This window comes from Boleophthalmus pectinirostris, unplaced genomic scaffold, assembly GCF_026225935.1.
Source record: "Boleophthalmus pectinirostris isolate CB_2022bp ecotype Guang Dong unplaced genomic scaffold, ASM2622593v1 HiC_scaffold_21, whole genome shotgun sequence".
Taxonomy (NCBI): domain Eukaryota; kingdom Metazoa; phylum Chordata; class Actinopteri; order Gobiiformes; family Gobiidae; genus Boleophthalmus; species Boleophthalmus pectinirostris.
Genome location: NW_026571175.1, coordinates 851,117 through 875,694, shown reverse-complemented (window position 1 = coordinate 875,694; position 24,578 = coordinate 851,117). Strand labels below are relative to the sequence as shown.

Below are 24,578 nucleotides of genomic sequence, written 5' to 3'. Positions count from 1 at the left end.
TTTTAAATCACAATATTGAAAACTGTGGAGTCCAGTGGGAGCTGATGTCGACAACAAAGCGCCGCAGGCTGTGGCTCCTCTTGTGGAGAGCTGCACATCACACTAGAGCAAAAAGTAGAGTTTTTTTTTAGTTTTTTTACATTTGCACCAAAATGACTGAGTGACTCTGCCCAGTCCCGCGTGTATCACCCATTAAGAAAATCTAACTGGAGAAGGAAGTGTATAAGTTGCAGTGAGTGTGTATTGGTGAAGGTGAAAACAGAGCAATGACTTCTTGAATACAGGAGAGGAAAGATAACTTAAACATACACAAATCACTCACTCAAACATGCACAAATCACTCATGGTTAAAGGTCTGAAAAGTCCAGTTTTCAAAATCGCTCTGATTTAAAAGTGGTTAAATACACCTCCTCGGTACAGACGGAGATTTCAAGTCATTTGAATCAGATTTTCTTTTTTGGAAAGTCAAAAGGAGCAAGATAAATCAGACAGTTTAAAAGAGTCCATTAGGGTGAAACTGTCCAATCAGCTGCAGGCCAGACCCAGGTGCATCGTGGGAGTCGTAGTTCAGGCAGGGGGTGGGGCTCAGGGGCGCCGTGAGCATGGAGAGCTGAGATTGGTCGATGGTGCTGGCAGTGAATGGCGGAGAGGGCGGGGCCTGGGGACAGGTCGTCATGGATACGGGCCCCAGGTGAGAGGAGGGGGCGGGGCTGACCTGGGGGTCATCAGAGGTCACGGAGCGGCGCAGTCTGGCCCGAGCGTTCTGGAACCAAACCTGAAATGATTATGAAGTTTATAACATGTGAGGATGTTGTCTTTACTTTTTTATAGAAAATAAATAAAATAGCTGTACTGTCATGTAATGTTGTACTGTGGAACATTCCAGTCGAAGTAATAACATCTTAATAGAAGCACAAACCAGGACTAACCCAGAATTAAACCTGGTCTCCTACAGGAATCTCAGAATTTACCCAGGTCTATTCTAAGTTTCACTCAGACTAACCTAGAACTACACCCGATCTAAACCTGGTCTAAACCAGGACTAAACCAGGTCTAAACCAGGTCTAAACCAGGACTAAACCAAGTCTAAACCAGGTCTAAACCAGGACTAAACCAGGACTAAACCAGGTCTAAACCAGGACTAAACCAGGTCTAAACCAGGTCTAAACCAGGACTAAACCAGGTCTAAACCAGGACTAAACCAGGACTAAATCAGGTCTAAACCAGGTCTAAACCAGGTCTAAACCAGGACTAAACCAGATCTAAACCAAGACTAAATCAGGTTTAAACAAGGACTAAATCAGGACTGAACAGGGTCTAAACCAGGAGAAAAAAAACAAAAACAAGACTAAACCAGGTCTAAACCAAGCTTAAACCAAGATTAAATCAGGTTTAAACCAGGACTAAACCAGGTCTAAATAAAGGTCTTTTTCACCTGCAGGACCCTCTTGCTCAGTCCAGTCTGTTGTGACAGGACGCTCCAGTCTTTTCCGTCCGGGTTTTGTTTTTGTCCGAAGTACGACTCGAGCACTCGGATCTGCTCGCTGCGGAAACATGTTCGGATTCGCTTAGCCCGCCTGTGGACACGCCCCTCTGTGGAACTGTCCATCAACCGGCACTCAGAGCTGCTCTCAGACTCCTCCCCCTCCGTCAAAGTCTGGAGCTCACCTGAAAAAAAAAAAAATGTGTCAGATACCCTCCCCGTGTGTGTCAGATGCCCTCCCCGTGTGTGTCAGATGCCCTCTCTGTGTGTCAGATGCCCTCCCCGTGTGTGTCAGATGCCCTCCCCGTGTGTGTCAGATGCCCTCCCCGTGTGTGTCAGATGTCCTCTCTGTGTGTCAGATGCCCTCCCGTGTGTGTCAGATGCCCTCCTGTGTGTGTCAGATGCCCTCCCCGTGTGTGTCAGATGCCCTCCTCTGTGTGTCAGATGCCCTCTCTGTGTGTCAGATGCCCTCCCCGTGTGTGTCAGATGCCCTCTCGTGTGTGTCAGATGCCCTCCCGTGTGTGTCAGATGCCCTCCTGTGTGTCAGATGCCCTCCCTGTGTGTCAGATGCCCTCTCTGTGTGTCAGATGCCCTCCCCGTGTGTGTCAGATGCCCTCTGTGTGTCAGATGCCCTCTCTGTGTGTCAGATGCCCTCCCCGTGTGTGTCAGATGCCCTCTCTGTGTGTCAGATGCCCTCCCGTGTGTCAGATGCCCTCTCTGTGTGTCAGATGCCCTCCCGTGTGTCAGATGCCCTCTCTGTGTGTCAGATGCCCTCCCGTGTGTCAGATGCCCTCTCTGTGTGTCAGATGCCCTCCCGTGTGTCAGATGCCCTCTGTGTGTCAGGTGCCCTCCCGTGCCTGTGTGCTGGTTCTGTGTGTAGGGGGTCAGCTCTGGAGGACATGGGGGAAGAGAGGAGCTGCAGTGGGGTTGACAGAACAGGCTTTGGCCCTGGAGACGGTACAGAGACCCGGGCACCAGCGGCTCCTCGCATTCCTGCAACACAAAACACACAGAGCCCATCCAGATAAACCTGTGAGGGTCTGAACAGCGCCACCCAGAGGTGCTCAGTGTGTCCCAACCAACCAGACAAAAAACACATCTGAGCCTGTGTCTCCAGAGCCTTCACCTCCACATGTCCAAGTTTGTCTCATCCTGGACAGTGAGACAATTCTCATATTAGAACAGGCTTAAAGCCCCACTGTGGAACATGTCTGACTGTCAGACGTGGCTAAGTGATAAGAGTGTTCAGTTGAACCCAGACAAAACCCAGACTTTTATTGTTGTCCCCAACATTAAACAACACTGAGGTGTCCCGGGAAATTCAACTAAAAACAACTTAAGAAATCTAGGAGTATTTTTTAATGATGCAATGTCTTTAGAGCAGAGGTGTCAAACATACGGCCCGGGGGCTAAATCCAGCCCTCCAACACCTTTAATCTGGCCCTCGGCTGATTTTCTACTAAAATATTTTAATTATATTTTTTATTAAAATATTGTTAATTTTCTGTGGTGTTTATCATATCAGCGTCTCCAGCGTCTCTGTACGTGGCCCCTCCCACCAGAGCAGCACAAATGAAGATTTGTCTCTTTCCAAACGTTCTTAAAGGACGATCGTTTTGACTGTTGACCGTGACACCCTCATCAACAAAATGTCCAACATGAGAAAAGTGGAGCCAAGTGCAGGATTTTACAAGAAAAATTGACTTATTCCTGTTTGCATACAAGTTCATGTTCAAACATTGTGTTTAAATTGTATTTTTCTTAAAGTTTCAGTTGTTCATAATATTATAATATTTTGTAAAAGAAAGAGTTCATCAATTAAAAAAGATTTCTGTAATAGATTTGTGTTTCTCTGCACAAATATTTGAACTTATTGTTATTTTTGGGGTTTATATGACATGAGTTTTCTGATCCGGCCCCTTTGGGATCAAAGTAGATTGGATACGACCCCCAGACCAAAATTAGTTTGACACTCCTGATTTAGAACCTCTAAGCAACTCACTAAAAACAGTTTTTTCCAACTACAAAACAAATCTAAACATCACATGATGATTTCTAAAGCTGAGTTAGAGACGGTGATCCATGCACATGTGTCCTCCACACTAGACTCCTGTAACAGTCTGTTTACCTGCCTGAGCAAGAAGGAACTTACCCGACTGCAGATGGTCCAAAACTCTGCAGCAAGTCTCCTGACCCACACCAGCAGGAGAGCACACATCACTCCCATCTTAAACTCCTCACACTGGCTCCCTGTTCTTTTTCATGTCCACTTTAAGTTCCTGGTGCTGACCTTTAGGGCCCTACACGGTCAGACTCCTGCTTACACCACACCTCTGCCCAGAACCTGAGCTCCACCAGCCGAAACCTGCTCATGGTCCCTCAGATAAGTTTTAAAATGCGAGGAGACAGATCCTTTCAATCCGTCTCCCCTAAACTCTAGAATGAACTGCCTCCTCACCTACGCGCTCTAGATCATGTAGATGCTTTTAAACAGCAACAAAAACATTTCTCTTTGAACAAGCGTTTAGAGCTGCTATGACTGATTTTATTTTATTATAAATGTATCTTCTGCTGTTTTTATCTTCTGTAAGTGAAACACTTTGTGACCCATGCCTGTGAAAAGCACCATAGAAATAAACTTTACTTACTTACAAGTCATCACATTAGAAGAGCGTTAAAGCCCCAGTATGGAACATGTTATCACATTAAAATAGGGTTAAAGCCTCACTCTGGGACATTGGTCACAGGGTTAAAGCCCCACTCTGGGACATTGGTCACATTAGAGCAGGGATGGTGTTGGACCTGGCAGCAGAAGCAGTGCTGGTGGAAGTTCAGGGCTCCAGACTTCATGACGAGGTCTGAGGCTGAGATGAGCTGCAGACACCGGGCACAGTGACCTCCTCCGAAGAGCCTGAAGAACCAGGAGAAACATCAGCACCACGCATGGAATTAGTAACAAAATGTACATGTGACCTGCTGTTGCCCTCCCTGTGTGTCTCAGATGCCCTCCCTCTCTGTGTCAGATGCCCTCCCTTTCTGTGTGAGAGATTCTCCCTCAGGTTCTGGCAAGGACAATGATGCAAAAAGGACAAACTAATGCGGCAAAAACCAAACAGAGAGGAAATGTTACGGATTCAAAGAGTTATTTTAAAATTCATTGTACTTTCTCTTCTAAATTCAACAGTTTGTCTAAAAATCCTGTGATTCACAGGCACGTGTCGCCAGGTGTTAGTGGTGCGTCTGACACACACACAGGGAGGGCATCTGACATACAGGTTCTGACCTGCAGTAGTGGAGGTGGCAGTAAGGGGCGCCGTCTCTCCAGAACAGTGAGGGTTGGGTCTGGAGCTCGCAGTGGCACTCGCTGCAGCAGAGGCAGGAGCTGTGCCACACCCTTCCAGCGGCCAATAGGAAGAAGCGATCCTGGACACGCCCGCCACAGCTGGCGCATGTTATTGGCTCCTGCAGAGAGACGGCGCTCAGGGTCTGAGAGGAGACACAGGGTCAAACATGTGTCATATGAGTTTAAACAGGTTTGTACAGAGACGCAGAAGAGGAAGTGGCGCTCTGTTTACCTCTGGAGGTCACGGAGTTGTTCAGAAGTGACACCGAGGATGAAGAATTGAATGGATTTAGTGATTTGGAGTGAGATGGAGAGTTTGGTAAACTTGTTCTGTTCTGTTGTTTATGTTATAGTTTATCTGAAGAACTGTTCATATGTGACATTAACAGTCTGTTGTTCTCTCTTCTATTGTTTTTACTACAACTTGACTTTACACAGGAAATGTCGGTTCCTGGTCTCTGATTTTATAAAATAAATTTCCCCCCAAAAGTGTGATTTATAGTCCTGTGTGACTTACATGTTTTTTCTTCTTCATTATGCATTTTTGGCTGGTTTGACTTACACTCCAGAGCGACTTACACCTGATGTCAGGTGATGTCATGTGGTAATGCCAGAAGAACTCCACATTATAAACTCAACAACTTCACTAGAATCATCAGAATGATGTCAGCCAATCTCTGTTCAACTAAAGGTAAAAAGTTTCTGTTAACTTGAAAACTTCAGTTTTATGACATCACAAGGTGGAATAGAGCATTTGGAGTTTTGGGGATGTAGACAGACTAAAATAAAGGGTTACATTCTAATATGGCTTAAAGGTACAAGAGTCGCTTTTGTGTAATGTTGGAGCTTTAATCATAAACCCTGAACCCTAAACTATGAGCAGGGCTGGATTAAATGCAATTATTGTTTCAGCCTCATATACACTGTTCTGTGTTCTCTGGTCTCACCGTGTGTGCACTTCCCGCCTCCGTCATGGCCTCTTCTGCCTGGTCTCCATGGTGACAGTCGTCGAGCAGGTCGTCGAGGGCGTTCGGTGAGATCATCTTTAACGGGCTCTGCCTGTAATCACCAAAGCCTCCGATCCTTCTCTTAATCAGGCTCCAATAAGAACGTGTACGCCCCAAGAAGCCTGTAGATCCACATAGACAGACCAGGGATAGACCGGGTTTAGACTTGATTTGAACCTGAGTTTAATCCTGTTTTAGTCTAGGTTTATATCTGGCTCTGTTGGTCCATGTTCAGTTCTAGTCCCAGTTTTATTTTAGATTAGTGTCTTGGGTTAAACTTAAGCATTGAATCAGATCAGAAAGTAGACTTGAATTTGATCTACAACCCTCAAAACTGCTCCTCTCAGTCTTCTCTGTCGGCACAGTCACGTTCACATTTAAACACTCCACTAGAGTTGTCATTTATTTATTTATTTATTTATTTATTCATTTATGTATTTATGTATTTATTTATTTATTTGAAATAGGGACAAAACACAATAATGAACATATATACATGATATGTAAATATGTTATCAGATTGTAGTCCAAGGCTAATTTCCATCTGCTATCCCTGGACAGGTTGATGTAATCATAAAACAAATACACACAGTAAAAACAATCCACCCAGACACACAATACAATAATACAGATAGACAGACACAAAGAGCTGGTCAGTCACAAAATCTCAGCCACAGGTCAACTAAAGGATGTTAGATTATTTGATCAAAATTGCACACTGCCCTGTTTAGTTAAGTATTGCACACAGCCCATTGCTAAAATTATTATAGTATTGCACAACCCTAAAAAAAGAAAAGAAAAAGTGCAAGGTGAGATTGCTAAATAACTCGGCTTATAAAGTGCTATTCTACAATGTATTGCATGTGCCCTAAAAGGTGAAATTCTTTAGTATATTGCATATTGCCTGTAAGTAAAATATTAAAATACTTATTTAATAAAGAGTATATTGCGCATTGCCCATTGCACATTGTAAACTATAGTGAATGATCACACACTTGTTTTGACCTGAGCCAAGTCTTTAAATGGCCTTCAGGATATTAAAATATCAACCTTGGTTTTGATATTAAGAAATACACTTAATAAAAACTCTTTCTTTAGACAATGTGATTTTCCACATTAAACTTTAGTACTTTCTTTTCTATTCTCATGTGGTTTTATATGTGTGTAATGGTCTGTGGTGCAGTAGGTTCATGTTGGTCCATGTGTGTGTACTAGTCTATGTGCTCTGACACTTGTTCTGATCCAGCTCAACATCATCCTCAAGACATTCAGGAAAGATTCTGCTCTGTCCTGTCAATGGGACTTTTTTAGTATCAATACTTGCTGAAATGAGTATTGATTATCTGAATTCTGATTTTGACAACCCTACTCTAGACATTTGGATTTCTTTCAAAATTCAGCTAAACTATGAAGTAACATTCACCAGTGCAATGCCTTATATCAAATTCTACAACATTTCCATAAAAATGTATAAATGTGAAGAGAGGACTGACCTTTTGTGGGCGTTGGTTCCAGTGGAGGGGCTCTTCTGAGCACGCTCTGCTCGAATCTGCAGCGATGGACTGTGATTGGCTGAAACTCCCAGGTGGGGCTGCAGTAAACAGGTGAGGTGAGAAGTGATGTGATTGGATGAAAACTGAGACTAAGGACTGAGGAGCAGAGCCTGGGGACTAATTAGGGTCAGACATCAGAGACACACGGGACTGAAGAAGGACTAAACCTGGGGTAAACCAGGACTAAAACTGTATTGAAGCAGAAACCAGGTCCGGAAATACATTTTTATTATCAACATATGAACATTGCATAAACACATTTTACTCTTTTAAACCACCAACAGTTTAAAGTGCAAATGTCAGTATGGACCACCAATTTCACTCAAGTACAGAAGATAAAATTGTTATTATTATTTGAGCAGCTCCACCTCCTCAGCCCTCACCTGGTCCTTCACTCAAACTCCCTCCTGCTCGCCCCCCCCCCCCCTTCCCCCAGAGCTGTTATCACCAGGAGCTCACAGGGACGCACAGGGCCTCTGCTGTCCCAGAACATAGTCATGACAAAGATAATATCAGGCTAGGTTAGACTGTCTAATCAGAGAAATTTAGTTCAAAATCCCAGTAAAAAGATAACGTCCAGTCCTACTGAAACTAATCTGAAACCTACTGTGCTCAATGTTGGATCTTCAAATCATTTTTAATTATTAATGATTTTATTTCTTCTTTTAATGCTGACTTTATGTTTTTAAGTGAAACATGACTTGACAAAAACACAGGTAATGCAGAATCAACCCCTCCCAACTTTAAATTTTAATCTGAAACACGAGCAAACAAACAGGGTGGAGGTGTGTCCATGTAGAGACCATCTGGTTACACACAGGTCGTCATGTGGGGGGGTTCTCATTATTTGAGTATGTTTCCTTCAAAATGGAGCTAAAACAATCACCCTCCATACACCAAATATTCATATACAAACCTCCTTTTATTCATGATAGTTTTAATCATCAATAAAACTGTCAAAGTTTACTGATGATTTTAATTAGATGCTTTCAGACTTTGAGGGTTTAGTCATTACAGGAGAATTCCTTAAACCTCTTGGGTCTGACTGAGCATGTCAGTGAGCCCACACACAACAGAGGACACACTCTGGACCTGCTCCTTACAAAGGGTGTAAATATTTCAAATGTTCATGTGGTTAATGTTGATATTCCCAAACCATCGGCTGGTTTTGGTTGGCCCACAGAAACAAAGAGACTGTGAGCAGTCACCTCCAGTCTCTCTCTCTAAAACTTTCAAATTAACAGCCACATCAAGTCAATAACATCTGCAGCTTTTTACCATCTAAAAACATAGCAAAAATCACAGGTAACTGTCTAAATCAGACTTGGAGAGACTCTCCAGACGAGTTGTGAGACGCTGCAGAACATCCAGAAAGCTGCAGCTCAGGTCCTGACTCGAACCAGGAAGTACGACACAAGTGTCCTGTGCTCAGGTCTCTGCACTGGCTCCTGTGGCTCAGAGATTTTAAAGCAGCTCTGCTTGTACAAGTGTCTCCATGGCCGAGCACCAAAGTCCATCTGTGACATGTTAGTGTCATATGAACCATCTCACACTCTGAGGAGCTCAGGCACCGACCTCCTGCTGGTGCCAGAGTCACGACTAAACACGAGTAGTCAGAGTTTCAGATTAATGCAGCTAAAACCTGGAACAGTCTGAACATGTGAGACAGACTCAACTGTGACTGTTTAAATCCAGACTCAAAACATTTCTGTTTAGCTGCGTCTGACTGAAAGGTTTTCATTCTGCACTTCTCCCTCTTCTTTCTCATTTAATGTCCCTCTATCCTTCCATTTTTTTATTATTTATGTTTTGATTTGTTTGTATTGTATTTTAATGTATTTCTTATTCTGTAAAGCACTTTGAATGACTTTGAGAACAAATTGTGCTGTACAAATAATATATAATAATACAAATACAAATAAATACTCTGATACCATGTTAATAAAAACACTATTTCTTTAGACAATATGATTTTCCACATTAAATGGGAGTACTTTATTTTCTATTCCCATGTGGTTTTATATGTGTGTGATCTCAGAGGTGCAGTAGGTTCATGTTGGTCCATGTGTGTATACTGTTATCTACTACAATACTACTATCATCCTCAAGACATTCAGGAAAGGTTCTGTCCTGTCTATGGGACTTTTTTAGTATCAATACCTGCTCACATGACTATTGATTATCTGAACTGTGATACTTTTGACAACCCTACTCTAGACATTTGAAACAAGTAACATTTGCCACTGCAATGCCTTACATCAAATTCTAGAACATTTCCATAAAAATGTATAAATGTGAACAGAGGACTGACCTTTTGTTCTAGTGGAGGGGCTCTTCTGATCACGCTCTGCTCTGTCTTTCTCCTCCCTCTTGTCCAATCAGAGAAACATATTATAGTAAGTGGTTTCCACACTCGGCCTCCGCCTCGGCATATATATTATATATATTTTATATACCACTGTCCAGAATGAAAACATCCAAGCTCCTTGAGAACATCAAGGACAAGGCCCGACAGATGAGGTGCTCAGATCAGAGAATGTCTCACACAGTGGGGTCCAGAGGAAGAGGAGCTGGAGGAACCATCGTGGCAGGACAAGCCATGAACAAAACTGAAGTGGCTGATATCAAGAAATCCTACCAATGTCTTGAGAGAGCTGGTCTGAAGGACAGCACAGAGGCACTGATCCTGGCTGCTCAGGAGCAGGTCCTGGGCACTCAAGAAATAGAAGCCCAGATCTACCAGACAAGAGCCCCAGTGTAGACTGTGCAAAGAGGCTCCTGAGACAGTCCAGCACAGAACTGCAGGTGTAAGATCCTGCAGGGAAAGTATACATGGAGCAACATAACCAAGTGGTGGGCATAGTGTACAGAAACATCTGTGCAGAGTACAGGCTGGAGACCCCAGGATGGGGTCAAGGGTGGGAAACACCTCCAAAGGTTGTGGAGAATGACCGAGCCAAGATCCTGTGGGACTTCCAGATACAGACTGACAGGATGGTGATGAACCAACCAGACATAGTGGTGGTGGATAAGAAACAGAGCAGAGCCGTGGTGGTCGACATCACAATACCAAGAGATGGTAATATCAGGAAAAAGGAACACGAGAACTAGAGAAATATATATGTTACTGAGTCCGTGCACATAAGGACAATCTTCTTCCTACTTACTTACTCTAATTAGTTCTAAAGCTTCATATAGAGCATGTAGCTCCACTGTAAAGGCACTCCAAAAAGGAACACTTACTTATTTCAGTGTTACATTTTGAAACATACACAGCAAAGCTTGTGTGTTCCCCATCTGGATCCTTGGAGCCATCAGTGAAAACCTTACCATAATGTGAATATTGTTCTTCACTGTGACTATTAAACGTACTTTGTAAATTATTCGTCTTTGTGATCGACTCGAAATCTCTCCTTAGTCAACCGAAGAGTTGGCCAAATGACTGTTGGACTAAATGACAGGTAAAAACTCCAAGTGCTCCAGCAGTCCACCCAGAGCTTGACTTAGGGCCTCATGCTTTTCCCATGAATCCATCAACAATTTGTGAGCAGAATGAGTATGAGCATGGCTAGGGTGACCAGACATGCCTGTTTACAGGATAGTCTCAGTTTTAAGCCCTGTGGCCCCTGTTCCAATTTTATACAAGAAATGTCCCAAGTGTCACTATTTTTGACCAATTTGATCCCTGCCAACATTAAAGAGAGGCATACATAGTCATTTGTTGAGGTAAAATACAGAAAAGCTGCTTACAAATGACTTGTCTCACATGTTAATCATGAATGGGCGGAGTGCAGAAGAATTCTCCTTAATTACACAATCGTTTCACAGTTTTATCATTACTAACCACCCCAAACCAGGGCTGTTCCAGTTTTTGATTTTGTAAATCTGGTCTCCAGATTAGCCAGAGCTCATCCCAGCTCCTGAACAGTGATAGAACACTCATTGTGTCCTGCACATGTTCTTTCTTCTTCAGCGCTCCCACATAAGCACATCCACTTTGTTTTCTGACACTTTTCTCTTCAACAGACAAATGATCAGAGCTGTGACTCTTCACCAAAGTGGATGCCATAAATTCAGCTTTTCCTTCACTGGATTGAATTAATGTATCACCATAAACAAGAACAGGATAAGTAAAGTCCCTCCTATCTCCCCCCATTTTCCATATCATCCCCCAAACATCTCCTGTAGAAGAAGAACTCCCAGTAGAAGCACAAAACATAAAACATAAACCATTGTCCATTGTTAGTATTAAAGGCTTTAAATTGATACAATTTTAACAGGCATGTAATTAACCAATGCTCTGTTAATCAGCACAAAATATAATTCAGAAATCCCTTGGAGAGCTACTTGGAAGAGGGTGGAGAGCTGCTGGAAACTCCTGAGCTACAGGTTTTAAAGTTCTGTTCTACAGACACCAGTCAAATCCTGTATTTACATCTATTCTACCCTGCATTTTAATACTTTTTTTATATATAAAATACAGTTTAATGTCCATAAGGAAAGATTCAGAATATGTTTCAGTTTCACGTTTTATTTCATTTTAGTATCACCAGAGACAGTAGAATGTATCAGCTGCAGTGTAGACCTGTAGATGGTTTTAATATGTGGTTCAGTCTTGGTCCATGGTTTGGATCGACTCCTGGACCAGTTCTAGACTCAGTGGGGTGATGGTTTTGGTGAGAACTGCCGTGGTCCCACGTTTGTACCGATAATTCCCCTCTCTGTAAAGACAAGGGCAGAAGAGTCAGATGCCCTCCCCTCCTCCCTGTATCTCTGTGTGTCAGATCGTGTCAGATGCCCTCCCTCACCTCTCCCCTCTTGTAGCCGCTATCTCGTATCCTCTCTTCATCTCCACTCCTTTCTCGGTGATGATGCACAGATCCACGTTACTTCCTGATCCAAGGTCACAGAAGATTCCGGCGGCGATGGCGTCTCGTACCAAACGCTCCGCCTCCTCCAGCTGAGGACAGGGACAGCTCACTTTAGATTTCTACTAAATCATTCATCTTGTAAAAGAAATGAGCATCAGTGAACTTAAAGAGCCTGCAACTGATTTTTTTCCTATGTATTTAGTAAAATGTGTCTTGCCCCAGTACAGATCTACTGTACAAGCAGCTCTTGAGTCCTGTCTGCATCTGATCATAAAACCTTTACTGTCCCAGAATCAGGAAGTGCAGTGTTAACTCTGCAGTGGCAGTAAAGTTCCCTCTGGCCTCTGAAAGAGTGAAAAGTAGGGATGCACCAAACCAGCATTTTCAGTTCTGAGTTTGATTCTATAGCTTTAAATATCTGCCAATCTCCGATATCAGTCGATACCAGAGCAGAGACTGAAAACAGCATTTATTTCCTTTAAACAAAAATAATATAAAACAAAACTGATCTAAATGTGTTATGTGTCTGTTGTTTATCTCTCATGTAAGCACCGAACAACTCATTATGAGACTTTCAGTATGACTCTGATCAGTAAACAGTCTTATTACATCAATGTCCAAGCAGGACATATGCATGACAGGTTGAACCGATATCTGGAAACCAATCCAGCAAATCTTTCTGGATCACTATCCAATACCAGTATCAGATTGGTGCATCCCTAGAGAAAAGTGCTTTAGGTGAATCATTAGGGGAGGAAGAACTTGAAAATTAACCTGCTCTGTTTTCCAACCCAAGACTAAACTACCACTAACCCAGCTCTAACCCAGCTCTAACCCAGCTCTAAACCAGGTCTAAACCAGGTCTAACCCAGCTCTAACCCAGCTCTAACCCAGCTCTAACCCAGCTCTAAACCAGGTCTAAACCTGGACTAAACCAAGATTAAACCAGGACTAAACCAGGACTAACCAGGTACCTGTGTGAAGTTGGTCCCCCATCAAACACACACCTAGACAAAAACTATGTCAGTTGTTTGTGCTTTGTTTGTGCGGCAAAAAGTTTTGTTTGTGCTATAATGGTTTTTATGTTTATATGATGACAGTCTGAAACTTAAGACGCAAAAGTGACATTCTGTCTTCACATTTTATTCCGTGTTTAGATGAGTGTTTTCAGGAGGAAATCTGCGTGCATACGGTGATGCAAAAGTGTGTGAAATTGGACTGGGTGCATGCCAGGTCGACTCGGTGGTACTGTATGTATGTGACGTAAACACATATGTGACCTGAGCACATCTAATCCATGTATCATTCGTTCATTCGTTTTTCAATATAAAACCAAAAATAAGAAAACGAAAAAGCAACTGTTTTCTTCATTATTTGTCTCCAAAACCAAAATGAAAAAACAGATAATGATTTGTTTTTTCAGTTTTCGATTTTGAGTTTAAATGAAGAATGGAAAAAACAGATAACGACCGTTTCCCGTTTATGTGACTTCCGTAACTGTGATGTCGGACTTTTGCACCGCGTACAGACTGAACCAGGACTGATCCAGGTCCGGGACCAGAGCGGGACCAGACCGGGACCAGAGCAAGACTGAGACCAGACTGGGACCAGACCGGGACCAGACCAAGACTGAGACCAGACCGGGACCAGAGCGGGACTGAGACTAAGACCAGACCAGGACCAGGCCGGGACCAGAACGAGACTGAGACCGGGACTGAGACCGAGACCAGACCGGAGGCTCAGAGCCCACGGCAGGGCCGGAGCTCGAAGCTGAGGCTTGGACCCTGCGGAGGCTCTGAGTCAAAGCTCGGAGTCCCCTCTGGTCCAGCTCTGGTCCCGCTCTGGTCCCGGTGTGGTCCCGGTGTGGTCCCGGACCTGGATCAGTCCTGGGTCAGTCCGTATGCAGTGCAAAAGTCTGACATGACAGAAGTCATGTAAACAGGAAACGGTCGTTATCTGTTTTTTCCATTCTTCATGTAAACACAAAATCGAAAACTGAAGAAATGAATCATTATCTGTTTTTTCTTTTTGGTTTTGGAGACAAATAATGAAGAAAACTGTATTTTTTTTTGTTTTCTTATTTTTGGTTTTATATTGAAAAAAAATGAACGAATGACACACGGATCACATCTGACCAGAGTGTTGTGTCTTGGGCAGTGTAGACGGAAACACTACAGCGGAGCGTATTCAACTTTTCCACTCTGAACGGTGGTTTCAGATTTTTGCATTTTTAAGTCCCAAAAACGCTGTCACCATCTAAACGAAAGGCACTTCCCATAAAATATTTTGTCGTTTTCACTCACAAGTGTTCTCGGCCCTAAAGATATGAACAGTTTTGCTTTTGGCTGATGATGTCATCCAGCCCCTCAAAATGTTGAAAAAGCCTCAAAACAGGCAGAAAATGAAATAAAGTGTTTGTGTTTCATTTGTGCTGTTTTGTGCTGTGACAATTGTCATTTGTGCGAGTATATTTCTAAAATTATGAAGTATTATTTTTGTGGTAATTATATGACATCACACATTTTCGCTCTTTAACAAAACTCCACAAAACTGGTGAAGAGAAACGATCTGAGGCTGTGGAAAAGTCTTTATCAGTCTTTAGTAATTAACTTTAGATTCATATTTTAGACTTGGGGCTGGATGACTTTATCAGCCCAAAATACACTACAGGTCAAAAGTTTTAGAACACTCACATTTTTCCAGTTATTTTTTTCAGTTCAAGTTTTGCAAGTCCAATGAAGAGCTTGAAATGGTACAAAGGTAAAAACAGATAGAGGTAAAAAAAAACAAAACAAAAAAACATAAAAGAACAAAACACAAGTCCAAGCTCTGCTAAAACTACCTCAGGAAAAAAGATGGTAAACTTGAAAACCTGGAGTGTCCAGCACAGACTCCAGACTTAAACCTCATGGAGCTGGTTTTGGATGAACTTGAAACTTCTGCAACAGACTTGGGAAGAACTTTCTGTTGTAAAAAGAACAAGCCACGAGTGTGTTCAGGTGTTCTATCTGCCAAAGGTGGACACACACATCAATCAAAAGTTTAAAATATGTTTTGGTCAACAATAAACATTAAAAAACTGGAAAAAGTGTGGTGTTCTAAAACTTTTGTAAAACTGCTAATATCTTCTTGCAGTACAGTACAAACGAAGCAAACGATTGACACCATTTTGGCCGTTTTAGAGCATTTTGAAGCTTTGGGGGACTGCTGACCCCAGTTTGATCTTCAAAAGAATCTTTAATATCTCCAAAATTAAAGCAGCACAAACAAAACCTTTTGCAGCACAAATGGAGCACAAACGATTGACCTAGTTTGTGTGCAGTTTTGCTTTTGATGGGGGGCCAACTTCACACAGGTAAATCAGGTCTGTAAACATTACCTCCATGTTTGGTTTGAACCTGTCCTCAAACACAGACACAGCCGCCGCAGCCCCAGAGCCTGCAGCAGCACAAGGAACAAGGACATGACATGAAATAAAACTGGACGAGTGACTTTAGAGAATTATTTGAGAGAATCTGTGAAGACAGGTATGTTCTGACCCATGGTGAGGAAGGGCAGTTTGTCGTACGAGCCGTGAGGATACACGCTGTAGAGCTGAGGTCCAGTCACATCCACCCCTCCAACGATTAAAGAGGAGCCCACATGACCCTGGTACCTGAAAGAGAGAGAGGACAAATGAGAGGAGGAGAGAGGTGAGTGAAAAGAGAGAGGATGAGAAGGCCAGTGTGATTCTGGTACCTGAATGAGGAGAGAGGTGAGACAGGTGAGAGAGGAGAGGAGAGGAAGAAGGGAGGAGATGAGGAGAGGAGGAGAGAGGGAGGAGGGAGAAGCCCACATGAGCCTGGAGAGAGAGAGATGGAGACGTAAGAGAAGAGGAGGACGACGAGGAGGAGAAGGAGAAAGAGAAGTAAGACCCATCTCCAGATCTTGGTCTAGTCTTGGTCAGGACTACCTTAGCTGGAGGATTAGACCTACTTTACAGTGATATCACACTGGGGGTGTTCTACATGTATCTGTATTGGCAGAATGTTCAGTAGTTACCATGGTGTCACAATACACATGTCTAAAGTTTTAAGATTATCTGAAAAAATGCAAAAGCTATTTAAAGAGAACATTTTCAGGAACCTGTGATAAAAGTGTTCATGATCGTGCTTAGAAGTTTAGGTGAGAGTGACTCACAGATAAACTGCTGCTGATGCTTGTGACTGTGATGTTATTTGAACAGTGTCGGGTGTAACTGTTACAAAGTAACGACTACTGAAAATCTGGTAACGAAACATAGTTCCTTTTTCAATTCGGCATAACATAACTTTTCTGTGTACGCGGGCCTGTCCCCGCTCGGGCAGAGACGGCGCAGCGGGACCCACAACATCAGGAAGTGGAGAGGTCCTGGTGGGAGGAGCTGTAACGCCTCCAGCCTTTCCTGGCCAATGAAGAGCCAGTCACGGCGCACCGCCTCAGAGGAAGAACACCCGAGGGGATTCTCCCGCACCAAGTGGACATCCCTCACCCGCAGACTGCACGGACCCCACCGGTTTACCTCTTAACACGTCCTGAAGCTCTTTTCAGCTTTCCCTTAATGTTCTTGTCGACTATCGGTCTCCTGCCGTCATTTACCTTAGATGAAGTTTACCACCAAAAAGTGACAAGTAACGTAAAAAGTTACTTTTCATAGAGGGTAACTAAGTAAAGTAAGGGATTATTTTTTGAAAAAGTAACGAGTAACGAGCAAACATGCCTTTTTTAAAGTAACTCCCCCAACACTGTATTTGAGAGACTTGTTTAACAGCACTGATCATCTCACCACTTGAAGTTCAGATAAGTCACTTCTTTCTGGTCAGATTGTGCTAAAATAAAGCTCAGCTTAAAGTCTAACTTGATTAAAACAACTTCAGACAGAGAAGTGCTTCAATTAACATCACAGCTCCAAGGAACATGGATGAGATCAGCTGCAAAGTATCAAATGCACAAGTTTTGGGCTGATGGAGGAAAACCCACCAAGACACAAAGAGAACATGCAAACTTCACAGAGAAAGGCCCCGAAGTTGAAGCAGGGACCCTCTGGCTGTGAGCGCTGTGTCACTGACCTGAAGAGCATCTGCTTGAGTTGACGTGTAACCATGGCGACGAGAGGGGGCCTCCCGGTGTTCAGCATGTGCAACTCCACGTTCGACGCCATGATCTGAGTCGTGATTTCAGCGTCTGCTGCTACACCCGCCCCACAGCAACTGAGGAGAGAAACCAGGTCTAAACCAGGTCTAAACTAGGTCTAAATGACGTCTTGGACTCACTATATGTTGGGTGCGATGTAGTGGATTTTCATGCAGTTCTTGTCGGCGACCACCATGTCATCTGTGGCCCGAGTGTCTGCACCAAGAATCACCCCATCCTGAAAACATCAAAAAGACCTGAGTTAGACATGGTTTCGATCTGGTTCTGGATCTGGATTTCTTCTGAGTTGGTGTTGATTTGGTCCTGGTTTAGACCTGGTTTAGACCTGATTCACACCTGATTCAGACTTGATTTAGACCTGGTTTAAACCTGGTTTAAACCTGGTTTAAACCTGGCTCAGACCTGGTTTAGCTGTGGTTCAGACCTGGTTTAGACCTGGTTTAAACCCGGTTCAGTGTGTGGTTGTTGTGAGAATAAAGACACCTGAGTGAAAGTGAAATTATTTCTGTAAGAGCTCAAATTTTAGGCCAGAAACTACTGATGAGTCTGTGTTCAGACCAGGTTCAGAATTTATTTGTCATTTCACTATAAAAATACACAGAAAGGAAACATTGCAGTCAGGTCCAGGTCAACAGCAGCACAAATAATAAAAGAAATAAATCATTTAAAATATGGAATGTCAAACACAGTCTGTAAAAACAGTCCCCACCCGCCCCCCTTTTCTGAAGTGCTTTCCAAATCACTGCTATTTTGTAAAGTGTATTAGTGTCTTTCTCACAGAATTGTCCTGTTGTAGTCCTGGTTTGAACTTGATTTATTCCTGGTTTAGTCCTGATTTAGTCTGGGTTTAGTCCTGGTTTAGTCTGGGATTAGTCCGAGTTCAGACCTTGTAAATTAGTCCTGCGATGGTGGTCCCAGTTTTCCTCGGGTTCGGAGCTTTGAGTCCGTTTTGAGACAGACTGGACTCGAGCACAGCATTCCTAAAAGACAAAATATAAAATATCAAACATGACTGAATCCCCGGTGTCACTCTAAACATGTGCAGACTTTTAAACTGGCCACATGTCCAAGTTTGAATTCTGGTTTCAGACCTGGACTGGTTCAGTATGGATTTTGTCTGAGGTTTACTGCAATCCTTAGAAAATCCTGGGTTAGTTCTGTTTAGTCCTGGTTCTGCCCTGCTTAAGTCCTTGTCCTTGGTAGAGACCTGCTTTAGTCCTGGTTAAAACCTGGTGTAGTCCTGGCTCAGTACTGGTCTTGTTTTAGTTCTAGTTCAGTCCTGGTTTAGTCCTGGTTCAGTCCTGGTTTAGTCCTGGTTCAGTCCTGGTTTAGACATGGTTTAGTCCTGGTTTAGTCTTGGTTTAGTCCTGGTTTAGACCTGGTTCAGTCCGGGTTTAGTCCTGGTTCAGTCCGGGTTTAGTCCTGGTTCAGTCCTGGTTCAGTCCTGGTTTAGACCTGGTTTAGTCTTGGTTTAGTCCTGGTTTAGACCTGGTTCAGTCCGGGTTTAGTCCTGGTTTAATCCGGGTTTAGTCCGGGTTTAGTCCTGGTTCAGTCCTGGTTTAGTCCGGGTTTAGTCCTGGTTCAGTCCTGGTTTAGACCTGGTTTAGACCTGGTTTAGTTCTGGTTTAGACCTGGTTTAGTCCTGGTTTAGTCCGGGTTTAGTCCGGGTTTAGTCCGGGTTTCACCTGCGACTGTTTTCGAAGTTGAATCCTCCGGTTTCGTGTTGGCTCAAATTGTGAAGCATCGTTTCTTTTTAAAGTTCAAAAATATTTAGTAAGATCGTAAAAAAGTCTAAAATTTCAGGTCGAAACTCGTTTTCTGCAGCGAGACAAAACGTGAACGTGAAACTGTGCGTCGGGTTTTTTCAATTTTTACTTTCGCTTCCTTGTATTTATTCTACAGATGCATTCTGACGTTTGGCCAACAGATGGAGCCACTACACAACCGCTGAACTGCCTTTTTTCTGCAGAATATTGTGAAGCCTTTTAAAATAATTAACACTTTTTATGTTTAATTTGAATGTAACAGTTTTATTTTATATTAACTGATCTTTTATCTGAGCAAAAGTTTCACTTCCGCTTCCCACAGAGTCTGAGCTAATCCCGAGTTATAATCCTCGGAATTATAGTCTGCTGCAGTCAGCGAAAGAGCCAGGACTAAACCAGGTCTGAACCAGGTCTGAACCAGGTCTGAATCAGAACGAGGACTAAACCAGGACTAAAACAGCTCAAAGACATAACTGACAGTCAGGAGTAAACCAGGACTAAACCAGTATTAAACCCTGCAGGATGGTCTGGCCTGGTCTGGTGTGGATCTTGTTGGTCTCTGGACTCATTTGGGTTTTGGCTTTTGACGAGAGACCAGACTTAAACCACAATGAGGACGTGCTCCACCCAAGCTCCATCTCCGACACAGAGAACTGGGAGGTCTCCAACGCAGACTGGAACCAAGACCGGGACCAAAACCAGGATCAAAACCAGGATCTAGACCAGACTGAGAACCAGACTCAACACGGTAAGCATTTAAAGACACATGACCGAAACAGAGGTGGAGGAGCAGCGACTCTACTCGGAGCTTCTCTGAGTGTGAAAGGTTTCTGGGTCATTTTTGCCATGAACTCAAGATGAGAGTTCAGAGAAAAGAAAAAATAAAAAAGATTAGAGCTGAACCAGGTCTAAACCAGGTCTAAACTAGGGGTGTCACATTATCGCATTAATCGTGATTAATTAATTACAGTTATATTTAGCGCGTTATGTTTTTTAATCGTGTTAATCTCATTTTTAATCTCTAACTTTACTGTTTCTGTATGCGAGTTGCCTTATTATAAAATCTGTTTTTATGTATTGTTGGGACACAGTCACTCCCACAAACAATTGTAATTTTCATTCCCGTTCCCGCCGCATCTGTGATAAACCTGCACACGTCTGATCTCTGAAAACATCACGACACACACAGGACAGACTCACCTTCAGCATCAACACCCCTCTGTCACAAAGAGAACACTCATATTCCACTGAGTCGTTTCCTTTAGTCCAACAGAAGCTGAAACACATCAGCGACACAAGAGCTTTTTTTTTCTCCACTTAGTTTATGCAAATGAGCCATGCAGTTTTAAGTTTCGTTTCTGTAAAACTTGCGCAAAGTTGGATTAAACACATGATAATGTCAAACATCTGATGTGGCTCTAGGGTGTTTATGTTTATGTGTTGTAAAGTTGAGTTTATTTATGCAGATTAGTAATAGTAATAATAATGATGATAGTGTGGAATGTAACTGACTGCATCTGTTAAAGTTTGTTAAACAATAAATGACTTTATAAAGTCACTTTTTTTGTTTTATATAGCAGTCTTTTGATCTGCCACATTAATGTAATAATGAATTTAAATGAAAATACCTCAAGTTGAGGGCGTTTCTCAGCTATTTTTAGGTGAGATTAAAAAAAGAGATTAATTAGATTAATTAATTAATTACAGATCATAATTAATTAATCTCTAATTTTTTTTTTATCTCTTGACAGCACTAGTCTACACATTTCTAAACCAGGACAAAACCAGAATTTAAGGAGAGAGCGGGAACAGGTCTAAACCTAGACTAAGCCTGGACCTGTAAGTGAGAATAACCATTGGTCTAACACAGGACTAAGCAAGACTAAAGCAGGTCTTAAAGTTGATACTAAAACAAATTTACTAAAACACATTTACTTACTGCAAAAACATTCATTCATTGCATTTGAAGCTTTCTGAATGAGTTTTTATTCACAGACACTGGGAGTGAGGTGGTTTAAGTGTCTTGCCCAAGTACACAACAACAGTATTAATCTCTTCTCCTCTGCTCCTCTTACTCCTTCAAAAAGTCTGATTACAACTTTATTTAAAAATACATTTGATTACAATTTGAATGAAAGGAAAATACAGAGTTTAGGAATCAGTTTATTACAAATCTTTCTTTCTTTTCAGAGAACGCTTCAGTCTGCGGGGACTTCAGCAGTGAGGTGACTCCTAATGGCCGCTGCCTGATCCGCGCCACCCTGCCCGCCGGATCCGGGTCATCGCCGCGAGAACGCTGCCCCGACCTGTTCCGCTGCCAGGCCGAGGCGTCCGATTGGTGGAGGGAGGCAGGTGACAGGAAGCAGCGGGTGGAGCAGGTTCAGGAAGCAGTGAACGAGATGAAGCTGGAGATCCAAGAGCATCAGAGAAGAGTTAAGAACCTGGAGATACAGGTGAGGCTTAGTCTTTAGTCCCCATTTGACCTGGATTAGACCAGGTTCAGACCGGGTTCACTCCTGGTTTAGACCTACTCTAGTCCTGGTTCAGCCCTGGTTTAATCCTGGTTCAGTTCAGATTCAGTCCAGATTTAGTCCAGATTTAGTCCTGGTTTAGTCCTGGTTCAGTCCAGGTTTAGTCCAGGTTTAGACCTGTTCTAGTCGTGGTTCAGTCCTTGCCGTGTGTCTCTCTGACAGTCGGAGGGTCATGTGACTGTGAACTCGTCTGTGATTGGTCGGTTGCGGGCGCTGGAGTTGCTTCACTCTGAAGTGTCCACTCTGCTTCACGTGCACGCCGCGCTCATGCACGAGATCCAGACTCAAGTCCAGAACCTGACCAAGACCCTGAGCACCTCCTGTACCCCGTCCCACCCAAGACCAAAGCCTAGGACCATCAAGACCCCCCCAAGACCAGGTCAAGATCTCCTCTGACCTTCTCCTCTGTTCCTCTGCCTCTCTGACCTTCTCCTCTGTCCAGGATCTCTAAAGCTGGTCTGTGTCCTCAGCTGCTCCTCTGGGTTCCTGTCCTTCTGACTGTGCCTCTTTGATCCAAAACGGCGTCCATCGCTCTGGGATCTACTCCGTCGCTGTGGCACCGGGCGTTTCACTTCCTGTTTACTGTGACATGGAGACTGACGGTGAGACCAGGATTGACCTGGACTAAACCAGGACTAAACCAGGACTAAACCAGGACTACACCAGGATAAAATCAGGACTACACCAGGACTGAACTAGGATAAAACCAGTACTGAACCAGGATTTAACTTGGTCTAATTTTGTTCTAAACAAAGACTGAACTAAGAATAAACTAATAGTGAACCAGGACTGAACCAGGACTGAAGCCAGTATAAACCTAGTCTAATCCTGGTCTAAACCTGGTCTGACCTGGGACTTGCAGGGGGAGGTTGGACAGTGTTCCAGAGGCGGCGTGATGGCTCCGTCAGCTTTAATCGTGGCTGGGACCAGTACCGGGTCGGGTTTGGGGATCTCAGGTCCGAGTTCTGGCTCGGGAACACAGCGCTCCACCTGCTGGTCACTCACAGACACTGCAGCCTGAGGATACACCTGCTCGACTGGGCCCACGTGCACCACCACGCTCTCTACAGGGACTTCAGGTAGAACTAAACCAGGACTGAAGCAGGACTAAAGCAGAACTGAACCAGAACCAAATCAGGATTGAACTAGGACTGAATCTGGACTAAACCAGGACTAAACCAGGTCTGAACCAGGACTGAAGCAGGACTAAAGCAGGACTAATGCGAGACTAAAGCAGGACCGAACAGGACCGAACCAGAAATGAACCAGGACTGAACCCAGATTAAACCTGGTCTGTGCTGCAGGGTCGAGGATGAGCAGAGCCGGTTCCGCCTGCATGTTTCTGGGTTTTCCGGGTCTATCTCGGACTCGTTCGCATGGTACCACGACGGCCAGGACTTTGGGACCCCGGACTCTGGGAACCTCTGTGCTGAAGTCTGCCACAGCGGCTGGTGGTTCAGGCAGTGCTACCAGACCAACCTCAACGGAGTCTACTACCAGGTCTGAACCAGAACTGAACCAGGACTGAACCATTACTGAACCAGGACTATGTCTGTATCACATGGGGGCAGTCTCTTTCGGTTTTTGTTATGATCCTGATCTAACCCTGGTCTCTTTCTGGTCTCAGGGTGGGCTGTACTCCCTCAGAGCCCAGAACCTTCTTAGTCCTGATGGTCTGGTCTGGTTTTCATGGGCGGACACGGACTTTTACTCCCTAAAGTCCAGTTCTATGATGGTCCGCCCTCTGGACTTCAGACCTCACAGGTCGCCATAGAAACAAGATGAGATCTGCGGAGGAGCGAGGCTGAAGGCACTGTCCAGCTGCCACAGACTAGTTAGACCGCCACAGGGCTGCTGGTAGTAGTAGTAGTAATAGTGGTAGTGAACACAGCACTCCACCTTCTGGTCACACACAGACACTGCAGCCTGAGGATATATCGACTGGGCCCACGAGGACCACCACGCTCTCTACAGAGACTTAAGGTAGAACTAAACCAGGATTAAACCAAGACTAAAGCAGGACTGAAGCAGTACTAAATCAAGACTAAACCAGGATTATTAAGGGCACAAGTGTATAATGAGGACATGGGACAGGTTAGACAAAGTGCTCCCAGTGACTCTGGGAAGGCAAATCATTGGAGCAACGAGTGTGATGTTTTTTATGAACTGATTAAACAAGAGCGAGAGAAAAGCCACAGCACACCTGGAAAAGAGTTTGATTTGAGACACTGAACTTTTCAGGTCATTCTGATCTGAGGAGGGAGGAAAGACAAGACCCCTCCTCTCCCGGTCGATCCCAACATGAAAAGCTTTGCGTTCATCAAATGAATAATTCAACAATAAACATCTGTGTGTTCCAGTCTAATGTCTCTGAAGAGGTGGGGCGGATCAGCTCTGCAGATGTTTATTGCTGAATTATTATTCATTTAATGAACACGTGGAAAATTCCAGGCAAGGCTTTCCATGGAGACAAACAGGCAGAGGATCCTCGACCAAAAATGCTACACAGTGCACCTTTAACACTGCTACACTGATAACGAGCTCTATTTTTGTTTTAAGAATTTGAGTGAATCTGTAGTTTGCTAAAGTTAACACTTTAGAACATTTGTTACCTATACTTACTGTGCCTCCTTTTGTCTGCTTTTTAAGTAAATACTTTTCATGAATAAATGCACTTTTGGGTGAGCACTGGACGCCTTGACTTGACTCAAACCCAAAACATGCTACATAGGTCTTCATGAACAGTTGATTGTCAAGGTCAGTTAAATACAATCAATCAATGAACCTGCCCAGGGACAACAGGTGGAAATTAGCACTGATGCTACAACCTGATGTACAATGCATCTCTCCTG

General features: G+C 43.6%; 3 protein-coding genes across 3 annotated transcripts; 1 reads left to right on the top strand and 2 right to left on the bottom strand.

Annotated features, from left to right (window-relative positions):
• Window positions 1-493: 493 nt before the first annotated feature.
• Window positions 494-5,869, bottom strand: LOC110156518 (LIM/homeobox protein Awh-like). The gene is made up of 6 exons (XM_055157564.1): window positions 5,774-5,869; window positions 4,767-4,969; window positions 4,286-4,394; window positions 2,341-2,476; window positions 1,436-1,668; window positions 494-775 (listed from the first exon to the last, which is right to left on the bottom strand). Exons 1-6 carry the CDS (start codon window positions 5,867-5,869, stop codon window positions 494-496), a joined length of 1,059 nt encoding a protein of 352 aa, XP_055013539.1.
• Window positions 5,870-11,901: 6,032 nt separating this feature from the next.
• Window positions 11,902-19,313, bottom strand: psmb10 (proteasome 20S subunit beta 10). Its single transcript, XM_020920692.2, has 8 exons — window positions 19,115-19,313; window positions 18,316-18,409; window positions 17,549-17,646; window positions 17,345-17,485; window positions 15,797-15,912; window positions 15,637-15,695; window positions 12,195-12,346; window positions 11,902-12,107 (listed from the first exon to the last, which is right to left on the bottom strand). Exons 1-8 carry the CDS (start codon window positions 19,171-19,173, stop codon window positions 11,996-11,998), a joined length of 831 nt encoding a protein of 276 aa, XP_020776351.1. The 5' UTR covers window positions 19,174-19,313; the 3' UTR covers window positions 11,902-11,995.
• A 404-nt stretch (window positions 19,314-19,717) lies between these two features.
• Window positions 19,718-24,414, top strand: LOC110156531 (fibrinogen C domain-containing protein 1-like). Its single transcript, XM_020920725.2, has 7 exons — window positions 19,718-19,943; window positions 21,386-21,648; window positions 21,889-22,105; window positions 22,197-22,328; window positions 22,589-22,805; window positions 23,031-23,226; window positions 23,354-24,414. Exons 1-7 carry the CDS (start codon window positions 19,718-19,720, stop codon window positions 23,498-23,500), a joined length of 1,398 nt encoding a protein of 465 aa, XP_020776384.2. The 3' UTR covers window positions 23,501-24,414.
• Window positions 24,415-24,578: the final 164 nt, after the last annotated feature.

What these genes read in the sequence shown, in the direction of transcription:
- LOC110156531 (XM_020920725.2), top strand. Translation starts at nt 19,718, where the DNA reads ATGGTCTGGCCTGGTCTGGTGTGGATCTTGTTGGTCTCTGGACTCATT. An exon ending in CTGTGACATGGAGACTGACG is followed by an intron (nt 22,329 to 22,588) that starts GTGAGACCAGGA and finishes TGGGACTTGCAG; the next exon opens with GGGGAGGTTGGACAGTGTTC. An exon ending in TCAACGGAGTCTACTACCAG is followed by an intron (nt 23,227 to 23,353) that starts GTCTGAACCAGA and finishes TTCTGGTCTCAG; the next exon opens with GGTGGGCTGTACTCCCTCAG.
- LOC110156518 (XM_055157564.1), bottom strand. Translation starts at nt 5,869, where the DNA reads ATGATCTCACCGAACGCCCTCGACGACCTGCTCGACGACTGTCACCAT. An exon ending in AGGCGGGAAGTGCACACACG is followed by an intron (nt 4,970 to 5,773) that starts GTGAGACCAGAG and finishes GTCTCCTCTCAG; the next exon opens with ACCCTGAGCGCCGTCTCTCT. An exon ending in AGCACTGCTTCTGCTGCCAG is followed by an intron (nt 2,477 to 4,285) that starts GTCCAACACCAT and finishes TTTGTGTTGCAG; the next exon opens with GAATGCGAGGAGCCGCTGGT.
- psmb10 (XM_020920692.2), bottom strand. Translation starts at nt 19,173, where the DNA reads ATGCTTCACAATTTGAGCCAACACGAAACCGGAGGATTCAACTTCGAA. An exon ending in TACATCGCACCCAACATATA is followed by an intron (nt 17,486 to 17,548) that starts GTGAGTCCAAGA and finishes TTCTCTCCTCAG; the next exon opens with TTGCTGTGGGGCGGGTGTAG. An exon ending in CTCAAGCAGATGCTCTTCAG is followed by an intron (nt 15,913 to 17,344) that starts GTCAGTGACACA and finishes TCTCTCTTTCAG; the next exon opens with GTACCAGGGTCATGTGGGCT.